Source organism: Odontesthes bonariensis, chromosome 2 (assembly GCF_027942865.1).
Source record: "Odontesthes bonariensis isolate fOdoBon6 chromosome 2, fOdoBon6.hap1, whole genome shotgun sequence".
Lineage (NCBI taxonomy): Eukaryota > Metazoa > Chordata > Actinopteri > Atheriniformes > Atherinopsidae > Odontesthes > Odontesthes bonariensis.
In genome coordinates this window covers 43,870,439-43,883,131 of record NC_134507.1, presented here as the reverse complement: position 1 = coordinate 43,883,131, position 12,693 = coordinate 43,870,439, and the positions used below count along the sequence as shown (strand labels likewise).

Sequence of the window (12,693 nt, the reverse complement as noted above, 5' to 3'; positions counted from 1 at the left end):
GAAGGGCCCTGTTTACTTTGTCGTGGCTTCCCAATAGGGAGAATTTCTTTCTGCATAGTGGTGTCCAGGGATACCTCCCTAAGGGGGTGGGGGCTCTGTGCGATTGTGCGGTAGTGAAAGGAGTCTGGACACTAGTGCAGTCCAAACTTCAATTCAATTACATGGACCTAATCTCAACATTACTAGCTCTGAAACATCTTGGCCGTGCTCTTAGAGGTCAGCATGTTCCGGTCAGAAACAACAGCACAACGGTAGTCTCTTACATAAACAGGCAGGGAAGGACAAGTTCACTTCCCCTGTTACACCTAGTTCACTCTGTGTTATAGTGTTCTTTTTTTTTATTATCATATCCCACGCCGTTTCAATCTGGAGGCAGATGTGCTCTCCAGCGGAATGAAGGCTTCAACCCTCAGTGGTAGCTCAGATATGGGACCTCTTTCCCTCTTGCACTGGATTTGCTTCCGATGTCTCCAAGGTTACTTTACACCGAAATGCATCTTAAATCAGCGGTTCCAGATTCATTTTAGAGGTGAGGGGGCCGAAGGGAGGGAGAGAGAGAGAGAGTTCTCCGCTTGGTTGTTGTTACGCCCTAAACTCGAATGACTGTCAGGTGCACAGACTCATTTTTGTCACACTCTAATGTCGGTGCGTATTTTTTAATGTCAATCAATCATGTGGAAAACTAGGCTATCCTCTGCAACAAGAGTTGTTTTTTGAAAACGGTAATATCCAGCAAGGTGGGTGTGGCTGGTTGTCTGTCACAACATCTCACATCAACATATCCTTTTCTTTGATTACTAGCTGCCCGGTCCTTCGGGAAAACGCCCAAAACTTACTGGACATAGGAACCAGAGGTCACCAGAAGTACATAACTTTAAAGGGATAGTTCGGAGTAGATTCACCCTGGGGTCATTTGAACCGTGACATCCAGCCAAGTAGCCCACCCGAAGTTTTTCCGATATTGGCCGAACATCAGCCGAGTTATCCCGAATAGCTTAGTACAAGCGCTAACGGACCCTGGCAGTATCTCCAAAATTACCACACTAAAATCACATGCCATGACACCAAACTTCTACAGTAGTACAAATATGGTCTGTACTCACAAAACGATGCATTTGGAAGTTTGTACATAGTCCAGGAGTTTATTATTATCAACACAAGCCTAATAGCTTCTCTGCTGCTAAAGCTGCGTCACTTTCTTGATCTGGGACGAGCCCGTAAAAGTCCTCATCGAATATCTCCATCTTGTCCTATCTTTTCACCTCGCGCTGTAGCAGCAAATAACAGTCTTCTTCTTTCACTGCAGTAGCCCGAAGTAACCGTGTTTGACTATCCTCAGTCACGTGTACACAGTTGTTTCCGTCAACAAAGTTCCAGACGAGAGTATAAAAAAAAAATTCACTGAATTGTGATAAAGGCTTATATTTTCAAGGCAACACTTAAAAGATATTTCAAATGTTACCTACTATCAATTAGACAAGGAATTTAGTTATCAATACTGACGCTGAATTCACTTTTCCTTGTGCATATTATGAGTTTTGATTAGGACTTTTACGGGCTCGTCCCAGATCAAGGAAGTGACGTCGACGCAGCTTTAGCAGCAGAGAAGCTATTAGGCTTGTGTTGATAATAATAAACTCCTGGACTATTTTCAAACTTCCAAATGCATCGTTTTGTGAGTACAGACCATATTTGTACAACTGTAGAAGTTTGGTGTCATGGCATGTGATTTTAGTGTGGTCATTTTGGAGATACTGCCAGGGTCCGTTAGCGCTTGTACTAAGCTATTCGGGATAACTCAGTAACTCGGCTGATGTTCGGCCAAGATCGGAAAAACTTCGGGTGGGCTACTTGGCTGGATGTCACGGTTCAAATGACCCTAGGGTGAATCTACTCCGAACTATCCCTTTAAGTGTGCTGGATGGCATGAAAAAACATTAGAGATTGTATATCTTCAACACAACGTTGTTTTCTTTTTGGTGACTGTAATGATAAATTCAGTGTCTGCAAACTATCCATCCATCCATTTTCTATACCCGCTGAATCCGTCGGTCGGGTCGCGGGGGGGCTGGAGCCTATCCCAGCCGTCAATGGGCGAGAGGCAGGGTACACCCTGGGCAGGCCACCAGTCCATCACAGGGCCACACAGAGACAAAAGAGACAAACAACCACACACACACGCTCACACTCACTCCTACGGACAATTTTAGAGACTATTTGTCTCTTGATTAACACTCAGACAATAATTGTTTTAGACTATTTATCTTTTAATGATCAACGAGACCAGATCCCGCACCCTTCTCCAAAGTGTGAGACTTTCCCCCGGGGGGTGTGGTAAGGTGAAGGTTGAAGAATACACACCTGAAAGAACAAAGCCCCTTCTCTCCTGTAAAAATGTTTTTGCTCCCCTTTGTCTGGGGTCTTTCTTCACCATAACCGCTGAGTGGTGTTGACTGACGACTGAAAAATAGAAAGGTCTCTATTTAATTTCTCATCAGAAGTAATAGGAAGGTAAGCAAACCTTAATAGGAAGTTAAGAAAAACTTCCACCACATGACTCACCTTTTTCCGCGGGCACTGTGAAATTTCACAGTTTTGTTCATTCTCTTACCAGGGTTACATTGCTATAAAAACGTGTACAAGGAGGATGTCTGATTTTCGAACCTCAGGGTTGCACATCTGCTTTTTGCTGGTGATGCAGTTATCTTGGCCTCTTCAAGCGATTGCCCTCAGCAAGTGGAATATCACCCAAGTGGACAAGGATCGAGATTTGAGAGGTGACCTGAAGAATGGGGTCACAATCAGTTGATGAGTTGAGCCACTGCTCTTCCTTGTTGAAAGGAGTCATCAAAGGTGGTTTTGATTACGATATGTCCTGGGATGTGTCCAACTGGAAGGAGGTCCAGGACACACCCAGAATATGCTGGAGGGAAAATGATGTCTTCCATAAAGGAAGGGCTAACTAGTGGTTAGATTTTGCAGTGTAGCCTCTATATTTATGTGGATAGCAGTCTCCGACAAAGACACACCTGCCTCCTGAAGACCGTTTCTGATCTGTTGGACAGGCCTTTGAGGATTTTCCTTCACCATTGTGAGGATTCTTCTGTTTTCTGCAAATGCAGCGCTCATCAGTGGAGAATTTCTTCTGGATTATCTTCCAGATATTTTGGAAATCTTGAGGTTTAACCCATCCATCCATTTTCTATACCCGCTGAATCCGTCGGACGGGTTGTGGGGAGGGCTGGAGCCTATCCCAGCGGTCATTGGGCGAGAGGCGGGGTACACCCTGGACAGGCCGCCAGTGGTTTAACCCATCTCTAATGTATTTATTTTAGTTTTTCAGCCTCATAATAGCTTCCTTGACTTTCAATGGCAGAGCTTTTCTCCTCATGTTGAACAATGGCAACTACAGACTCTAATTTGCAGAGAATCAAGCTGAGGTATCTTATCCCTAACAATAACAGTTAGGAAGTCAGGTGTCCCACACATTATGGAGCCCTAAAATGAGGCAGACTATGTATGAAAAGTGTTGTATATATGAAAATATGTCATTTCTACATGTGGGAACTAAAATGTATGAAAATGTATGAAAATGACTTTGAATTAAATTCTGGATGGTGCACTTTAATCGTGCCTAAATTACATTGAGGAGTAGAGGGAGAACTCAAAGAAAGATGGGACTTTGTCTCAAACATTATGAAGGGCAGTCTATCTTTCTGTTGTTTGGTCATCATTATTACACCCTATCAATATACAGGGGAAGATTAGTCGGTTCACTTTTATTGATCTTGTCCTGGTTGTTGTTACGTTTGGACAAAGATTCGTCCTCCTCCTTGAATTCTTCCATTAATTTATCCAATGGGGAATCACCCTTGATGAAATTGTCAATCTGACTTTGAAGATCTGTTTTCAGAGTTTCAAGCTGTTCTGTCCTGTCAATATTGCTATAAAAATGAACCAGTTGGGAATTGAAAACAGTGGAAAGTTTTTCGGTGGATTCAGGTGAAGACTGTTTACATTGTGGCACAAAGCAACAAATTTGTCCCTCGTCGTTGATAAAATAAATGGCTTTTTCCCGATCCTGTGTGCAGTCGCTGATCTCTGTAAGACTCTGTAATTCCTCTTGGCGGGATGTGATGTTGTCCATAAATGTTTTCTCAAGGAATGGTTGATAAGTTACAGTCTTATTCAGAGTCCCTCTGTCAAGAGATTTGAGTTTTTCACCATAAAGCGCAGTTTGAATGGCTTAAAGCTGCAGTCTGCAACTCTTTTTCAACCATAATGCCTGGAACTGTCCGGGGATTCTGAAAGTAGTACATCAAATACCCCAATACAAAAAAAAAAAAAAAAAAGAGTTCTCTGGGTCCCCTATATGTCCCGCTAGGTCCCTCCAAAGCCAGCAGGTTTGTTTACAAAATTGCAGACTGGACCGGTAAAAGGTAACCAATCAGGTTACGAGCTGGGCTCTGCTGCCTGTCAATCACCGATTGTGCACGCGCGATACAAGGTAGGCTCGTCCCCACGCTTATTTATCTGGACTATTGAACTTCATTACGGGCTAGTCTACTTACTGTGTCTTCCATGATCGCAAATGACAGGTGAGTTGATGAATGAGGAGTCGTGTACGCGGATCTGGCGTGCACGTAGACGTGCACGAGTTCTCATGTGTTTTGATGGGGCGGGACAGGAAGTTGAATAACTTTTTATTTTTCGGTTAAAAAATAAGCATTTCTTGCATTTTGCGACTACGGAGGTCACCGTTTTCAACTTCAAGCGTTCTGATAGATCATGTAAACTCTTAAAATGCCAAAAATTAGGACTTTACGTATGACAACAACAAATCCTGCAGACTGCTGCTTTAATGTGATTAGCATATGAGTAAATGGTCTCCAAATTCATACACAAATGCAGCGAAGTCCACAGACCAGAAGCAGTTTGTAAATCAAGTTATATTTGTGTGTGCATCAGAAATACATTAGGGAATCTTGTCCTGCGCATCTGTAAATAGTCTTGTGCATTAGTGAATCTTGTCCTGCGCATAGAGGTATAGAGTTTGCCTCTGTATTATGAAATGAGTGCATACAAAGTAGTGATATAGTAAATTAAAAAATAATTATTTTTGTGTAGTTTGTATATTGCAATAATAACGTATGGTTATCACAAAATCCCACGGTTTGGGAACCACTGGTCTAGAAGATGGAGGAGAGGAAAGATTCAAACTGCATTACATCTGAACTAATTATACAATATAACAACTAGTAAAAACATAATCAATTTGGAACTGTCATTGATTAGTTATAACCATCAGACTGTGTAAACACACACTAACATTTTAGCCTGGGAGAGTATTTTTTAACTTCCTTTGTTTCATTTTGGAATTTAACCTGAGCAATAGATCTAAAACACATTGTACATAAAATATTAAAACTCTGTCCCCATCTCATCACACTTCCAAGTTTCCCCAATTAGTGTCTAAAGGCAGACTCATTGAGCCACGAGGGAGGTAATTAAGTAACTGCTGAGAGGTAACAGAATTTTTTATCTTCTCCACTAAATACTTCTAATCTGTTAAATAGTACCGAAGTAGGACACAGGTTTGGTCTCAATGTTTCTGTATTTACAAACTATTTTAAAATAGATTTTTTTAGTAAATCTAACGTTGTGATGTACGGTGCTGTTTAATGAACAGATGTCATCAGTTGTGTTTACTGCATATAAAGCAGTGATCACTCAAGAGATACCAAATAATTAACTGACAAATGTCTAATTTACTGTAATTATTGATCAAATTATACCCCTGCATCAAACAGCTGAAAAACAGGACTCAGAGGGGAGAAAATAAGGCACCACATTTATCAGACAACTTGTTTGCTTATCACAACCTGCTTCTGCTGCTGAAAACCTTAAAGAAATGAAAACTGAAAAGCATCAACTGGCATCTGCCAGAATACATTACAAGGTGTAACCGAGTGGAACCTTCCTGTTTCTGTTGAGGTTTCTTTTCTGCAGTTCATCTCCAACCATGTATACACAAATATTCGGCAACACATTCTTAAGTGTGATTAAGATGGGAAAAAAAAAATTTCTTAAACAACCCTGCAGTTATGCCCAGTTTCAGGAAATAGTAACAAATACACGAATATGGAGACTATATTGCACAAAGTGTCCGCATAAAAAGGTTTAAGCTGCAAAATCACAAGCATTTTATTTACCAAAGACAGGAGGGACAAAATTATATACAATGATATATATTCCCTACACCGCCACAGTCTACAACTGAACACAGTTAAAAAAGAAATAAACAGATTTTTAAAAACTTTCTGTTATTGTTACATTTCTTCCCCTCATGCACCAGGATCACTGTCCATGAAAAGGTGCACAGTTGCAACTCAGCTCGTCACACACCAGTATATAGTGACAGGAAGTAGATATACAAAAGTAAAATGGGATATATGAGAAGGGGCTTCTTTGTTTTGAATTCATCTCCAACGAGTAGTGAAGCAGCGCTGTACGCAGCCCAGAACACTCCGAACAGCTGGAAGGTGAGAAGAGGAGAAGTATCAGCACATTATTACAGGCCAGGAAGTAAATATCACAGGGAGAGAGGAGCTTGTTGCCCTTATGAAAACTTCATCTATTTTTTTTATCATATTTATCTGCTGATCAGCAGCTCATGAGACAGGATTTTAAGATTAGTCATCAGGTCGATCTTACTGAAGTTCATTTCCCCAAAAATGTTATGTACACAACTTTGTGACTGTAGTGAAAAAAATAAAAGATCAAACCAACAAATCAAAAAGGAAATATTAATGTGCATCCAGGCCTGAGTCTACATCATGATTTTATAGAGCCCACTAAGATGTTCAATATCTCATTGTTAGGCCAAGTCCCCAAAACCTGAAGTCTCCAATGATGTATGAGAGAAGGTAACGTTGCACATCTGGCTGAGTCTGGAAAAAATTCTAAGTAAAACTCTTCCTGCAAACTATCAATTAACTTCTCTAAATGATCCTTTCAGCTTTAACTGGAACAATACTAGCTGTGGTACTCACAGGAGCTCCTGTGTGTTAATGATGTTACCAACACCGTCTAAAACAGTGTGCTGGGTTTGATGCGCACCGCAGAGTTCTGATCCTAGTTGTTTAACCTGTTGTGGACCACAGCCCCAGTACATATGTGAGACCTGAAAAATGGCACTTCAGTAAAGCCCTGACCATCCAGATGGATCGATCAGCGAATGAGAAGCTCAGCGCAGGCTCAGTTGGCTTTGGCCTCCTTTATAATGGTCCTATTTGTAACATTTGCCTGGTGTGTGTTAATCAGGATGTTATGAATCCAACATGTGACAAAAATAATGTTTTTTTTTTTTTTTTTAATGTTGCACTAATTAGACCAGGACCGATTTGGGGGCCAATCACCGATCACCAAAAGCGGTATCTGCCGATATTATATATTCCCTATATTGCCAATCACCGATCACAGCACGTCAAATCCATAAATTCTTCAATATTGTTGTCTCAAGTAAGTCTCTTATGTATAAAAATGAGGATCTGAGAAAGGATTATGAATTGACCACTGTTTAATTCATATTTCACACTCTAGAGACAACTTGGACTCAGCTTACATAGAGTAAGTGTAGCTTACTAGCTTAAGCTTTCTTGTGGAAATAATTATGTGTACAACACAACACACAACATGTGCAGTGCACCCAGACAGACAACAGCAGACATTTCACTCTCTAGAGTTGATACAAGTTGTAAACTGTAAACCTCAGTTTTCCTGTGGAAAAAGGAATTAAATCTTAAAATAAAAAATGGATTACGTGCACAACACACAACATGTGCACCATAATAAACATATCTCTCTCTCGGCTCTCTTAGAGACACAAATTGGAGTTTAGCTACCAGCTTTTTTGTGGAAAAATAAAATAAATATGTCATACAAATGAAGATAAGAACACTGACATTTGTGCAACTGCAACATTATCTCTGGAGACACTCTTGGACATACAACTTGGAACTTATTATACAATATTGTGGCTTTCCTGTCAAAAAATAAACTCAAACTGCAACATAAACAGGCTATAGCCAAAATAATATAATAAAATAATAGAGTTTCAAGACAATTTGTCTGCATGTAGGAAATAACAGACAATAGTGTGCAAACAAGTTCACAGCATTAGCAATAATCAAACGAATTGCCGTTAGACTCACACTGGAGCTCCACGTGTCACTCGTGAAGCCGACTGACACCATCTTGTGGTCCTGCATAAGGCTTTGGATGTGACTGTATATAGTTTGGTATAGCTCCGCCAGGCATTCATCAGGGAAATATTTACGACTAGGCAGCGGTACACAAGCAGTTAACGAGGTTTTGAACCCGATGTCTTCTACAACAGAAAGCGGCTGATGATCAAGGCATATGAACTCCATTACCTTATGATTTAGTTCCTTCTTTTTCTTGCTGTTGTTTATGTGTGTCTGTTACAGTCAGCTGAGTTAGTGGCGTTGCTGCACGCTCCTTTTCTTTCTCGGCGGTTTGTTGTTGTATTGCATGTATAACGTCATCTGATCGGCCTGTTTTGATCTATCTAGAGAACTCCGATCCAAACCGATAGGAGCACTATCGGCCGATTGCAATCGGTTGCCGAACGATCGGTGCATCTCTAGCACGAATGCATTTATTTTTCCTAAGGACATTTTTCATTTTACTGCTTTAAACCTTTCTATTCCTCTACAGTATTACACTGTATCCTGCTCACATGAAACTAGCAAAAATAACTAGCATTACAGTCCAGGTTAACAACTCTAGGACGTTGCCTCCAAGCAACATAATTTAAGCAATTATTGATCCAACGAAACCCTTCGACTCACTTTGATTAGTGTAGAAACCACCTCAAATCCTCCGATCACTAGGAGCAGAGGGGCTATGACGATGAGCGGCAGAAGGGAATACCCAATCACTCCAAGAACCTGGCCATAAGAAACCTGCTCAAAAAAACAACAAGAAGTTGGAGACAACTCGATGTGGATTTTGTCCAGCAGCAGGGAGTGACTAGTGGTCTGCGTCACTTACCTCACCACCAAGAACACGAGCCAGCAGGAAGACAGTGAGTGATCCAAATATCCAGATGGTGATGATCCAGGACACAACCTGTTCATGCAGAGCACCATTTAACAACAGAGCTGTGGCTTCGGGGATTTGTGGTCTTGGTTTTGATTTGTTTTGACTCAAAAACTGTTAGCAAATAGGAATATTGCATTTTCATAAATTATATATAACAAACGCTGACTTGTCATGGAAAAATACATTAAAAAAATAATTGTGTTGCACATTTTTCTAAAATGTTTGGACCATATCTCTGGGCTCAGGATACCATGTTGCTGAAATGCAGCGGTTGGTTGAGGTGCTGTCATAAAAGATAATGTTGGGTTTGCTTGGTCCCCCCAATCATAAGAATCTTCTCATTTGTTAGAAAAAGAAAAAAAACTGGTTACTATTTTTGGTTGTTGTTCAGATCCTTCACTGACTTGTGCCATCAGTGCTCTAAATTTTCCATTCTGAAACATGAAATAAAATCAATGACGGTATTCCCAATCCTGGCCTGGCCCCCAACCTTTTCATAAATGACCAATCAAGTAGCACATAAAACCGATTACATTTGTTTTACCATATTTTAGGTTTGGTAGGTTAGGTTTCCAGTCTGTGACAAACTGTAGAAACCAAAGCATCAAATGGTTTAGTTTAAAGGCTAGTTGGCTGGGGCTTAAAAAATAAAGCGTTTTGCTTCTCAAAACAATATGCGTTCAACAGAGTAATACATTTGCATCACAAAATCATTCTCCAGGAAAAAGTCAGACCTCACAATTGCTTGGCCCTATTTTCTCTCCCTTCTGCCTGCTGTGCAGAGCGAGCAGTTCCCTGCTTCCGAGCAGCAAACACCGTAACAGGCGCAGCTGTCGGCAGGCGGCAGCAGGCAGTGATACGAAGGGAGAGAAAATCGGGCCAAGAGATTGTGAGGTCTGACTTGTTCCTGGAGAACGATTTTGTGATGCAAATGTATTACTCTTTTGATAGACTAATATCTAATAGACAATACTGTGAGAAAACCTGTTCATGCAACTGATCCAGTGGTGTTTACTGCTTCCTGCTCACCCTGAACTGTCCATAGATTGAGATCATGGAGAAAAGAAGAACCACAGCCAGAGGGCCCCAGAAGTCGGGATTATCTCGGACAACCTGCCGGTTGTAACCCAGAGACGGCATTGGCATCAACACGCACCGAATCTTGTAATAGATGTCCTTCAGGTCAATGTCCAGCTCTTCCCTGCTCACAAAAAGAGACCACACTATCATAGTGAGAACTTTGATCTGACACTGGTAACAGGCAACAAGTAAATAGAATCAACATAACACAGTTAAGGTCATCTGAGTTGGTGCTGAGGTCAAATCTCAGCTGGAAGCAAGTACCCTGCATCACAGTAAGGCTTATTGTGTCCACGCAATTTTATGTGCACTGTATTGAAAACAATATAAACATGAATAAAACCACAACTCAGATTTCACAAACTTTTAGCTTTAAATCAGAATCAAATTAAAATGTATTTTCATTCTCAAACTAGTTAAAAGGAATTAGAAAGTTCAAAGAATGCAGCATGTTGGCAGATACTGCCGTTTGTTTTAGCAGTTTCCAGAAAAAGCCTGTTTTACAGTTTGCTGTCATCTGTAAAACGTCACACCATTTCTTCTCCACCTTTGCAGGGCAGGTTAATAGACTGTTAATAGCCCTGTAAACACTAAAACTCATTCACACCTCTCGTCCACATGCAGTGTCAGCTCACTGCACATGCTCACAATGCACTGCATTGGAAATTTGGAATGTCTTTAACGTTGTGGTTATTGCCTCCTACTGGCCTGGCTTGATTTTATTTTACTAAGGATTTCTGGGAATTTCTGTGTTCTTGTCAAGACAAGAGATATTTTTTTCAAACAAATTAAAATATTAGCTTAAACAAATACTGTAATAGTTGCTTTAGTAAGACATGCACTCACAGAAGAGGTTTGTTCTCTTCATTGTCGTCCTCCTCCACCTCCAGCAGCCAACCGTAGCCTCGTTGCCTCAGGAAGGTGGTGGCATACGGGTCTTTACCACCGTCACTGCCCATGTTCAGCTTAACATCTGGGGTGCTGATGGTGCCGCTGAGTTCTGTGATGAACACAGTGGTTTTCAGAGCGTGAGCTTTACAGGAGGTACAGTAAATACACAGCAGCAGGATGTACAATGAAACATTTTTAATGCTGCATACAAACATGAATATCTTGGTGTGGTTATTACATCCTAAATTCCTTCTTACTCTCCATGTAGCCTGAGAAAGCTCATCTGTAACTACCTTTGTTATTCATATTGAATTGGAAGTATTGGAAGTATTGGAAGACTGTGGCTGGATTGGCTCAATTGATCAGATTTTCATTTTAAATTTCTTATAGGACTCAACTGTTCGAGGTGTATTAAAACTATTCAGCACGCATCTTCCTGTGGCAGAATAGACTGTGTCATCTACATTACATATTCCAGATTAATCTGGAATATGCTGCCTTTTGAGGGTAACTTTGAAATCCAATATTGAAAGTCAATAAATAGATCAAATATGGGACAAAAAGCAAAAAAGAATAAATTTCTATTCCCACTAAAATTTCACGTTGAGCCATGAAGCTGTCATTGTACTGGTATTATAATTTAAATATAGTTAGGTTAACATACAGTATTAGGAAGTGCTTGAAGGTGTAAGCGAAAAGTGTACACTAAAGTCTTGGTTACATCCCAACAAATATAGTTCACAATTGTGCTTTGCCACAGTTAAAGGACGATCAGCCTTTAAAGATCTTCTTTCAAAGATTTCGTAATAAGAATGGCAAACAAGTTTTTAAGTGGTGCTTTTTATCTGCGTTATTTCAGCCACGTATCAGTGCATAGCATAGCTAAAAGCTAGCTCACAGTCAACTGAAAAGGTTCTTTTAGCCTTTTAACAATGTCCTCCTGCCCGTGTACTTTTCCCTCTTGAAAGCATATGGGTTACCTCAACGTCACTCATCAACAGTTAATGTAAAAGCATAATAAATATGTTTCTTTCTCTTTTAAGGCCTACTTTCTGTGGAGCGCTGCGAGCGTTAGCATACCTTCAGCTTCTGAGGAAGAGACGAATGTGAAATCTCCGTTGGTGGGAGAGAACTGCATAGTTGACTTTCTCTTACTACCACACACCTCGGGTCCAGAGGAATGACATTTAAGTCAGAGGTCAGTAAAATGTGTCGGGACACGTTAACAGGGCTGTCATTGATCCCAGCTCACCTGTGAAGTTTTGACTATCGCATTTTGTTTTTGTTCCGCCTGTCACTGTTGCGCTACAGAGAAGGCGGAAGTGCACGGGAAGCCGGGGATGAGACACGTCTTACGACCCAGGAACAAGTCCTGCCCCCCTGAGAAATGCCCTGTCCATCCAAAGAAAACTGGCCAGAAAAAAGGCCACGATTTATTATCTCTGTTTGTGTCTTGTATTGATAGAATAAATGCAGGTGGTGATATTAAAAAAGCATATATCTGCAAAGTTTATAGCTTTATTTATTTTTTTTTGTTATCGTGTTTCCCCCCCTCCGTAACCTTAACCCCTTGCTGCTGACAAAAAAAAGGCGATT

At 40.7% G+C, this 12,693-nt stretch overlaps 1 protein-coding gene across 1 annotated transcript; it reads right to left on the bottom strand.

Annotated features, from left to right (window-relative positions):
• Positions 1-6,179: 6,179 nt before the first annotated feature.
• Positions 6,180-12,421, bottom strand: yipf4 (Yip1 domain family, member 4). Its single transcript, XM_075482100.1, has 6 exons — positions 12,178-12,421; positions 11,053-11,206; positions 10,156-10,327; positions 9,076-9,153; positions 8,874-8,987; positions 6,180-6,535 (listed from the first exon to the last, which is right to left on the bottom strand). Exons 1-6 carry the CDS (start codon positions 12,233-12,235, stop codon positions 6,398-6,400), a joined length of 714 nt encoding a protein of 237 aa, XP_075338215.1. The 5' UTR covers positions 12,236-12,421; the 3' UTR covers positions 6,180-6,397.
• Between the last annotated feature and the right edge of the window lie 272 nt (positions 12,422-12,693).

Excerpts from the sequence above, each read along its gene's own strand:
- yipf4 (XM_075482100.1), bottom strand. The coding sequence starts at position 12,235 with ATGCAGTTCTCTCCCACCAACGGAGATTTCACATTCGTCTCTTCCTCA. Across the intron at positions 10,328-11,052 it reads GAAGAGAACAAACCTCTTCT|GGAAGAGCTGGACATTGACC; the intron begins GTGAGTGCATGT and ends TTTTGTGAGCAG. Across the intron at positions 8,988-9,075 it reads CTCGTGTTCTTGGTGGTGAG|GTTTCTTATGGCCAGGTTCT; the intron begins GTAAGTGACGCA and ends TTTTTTGAGCAG.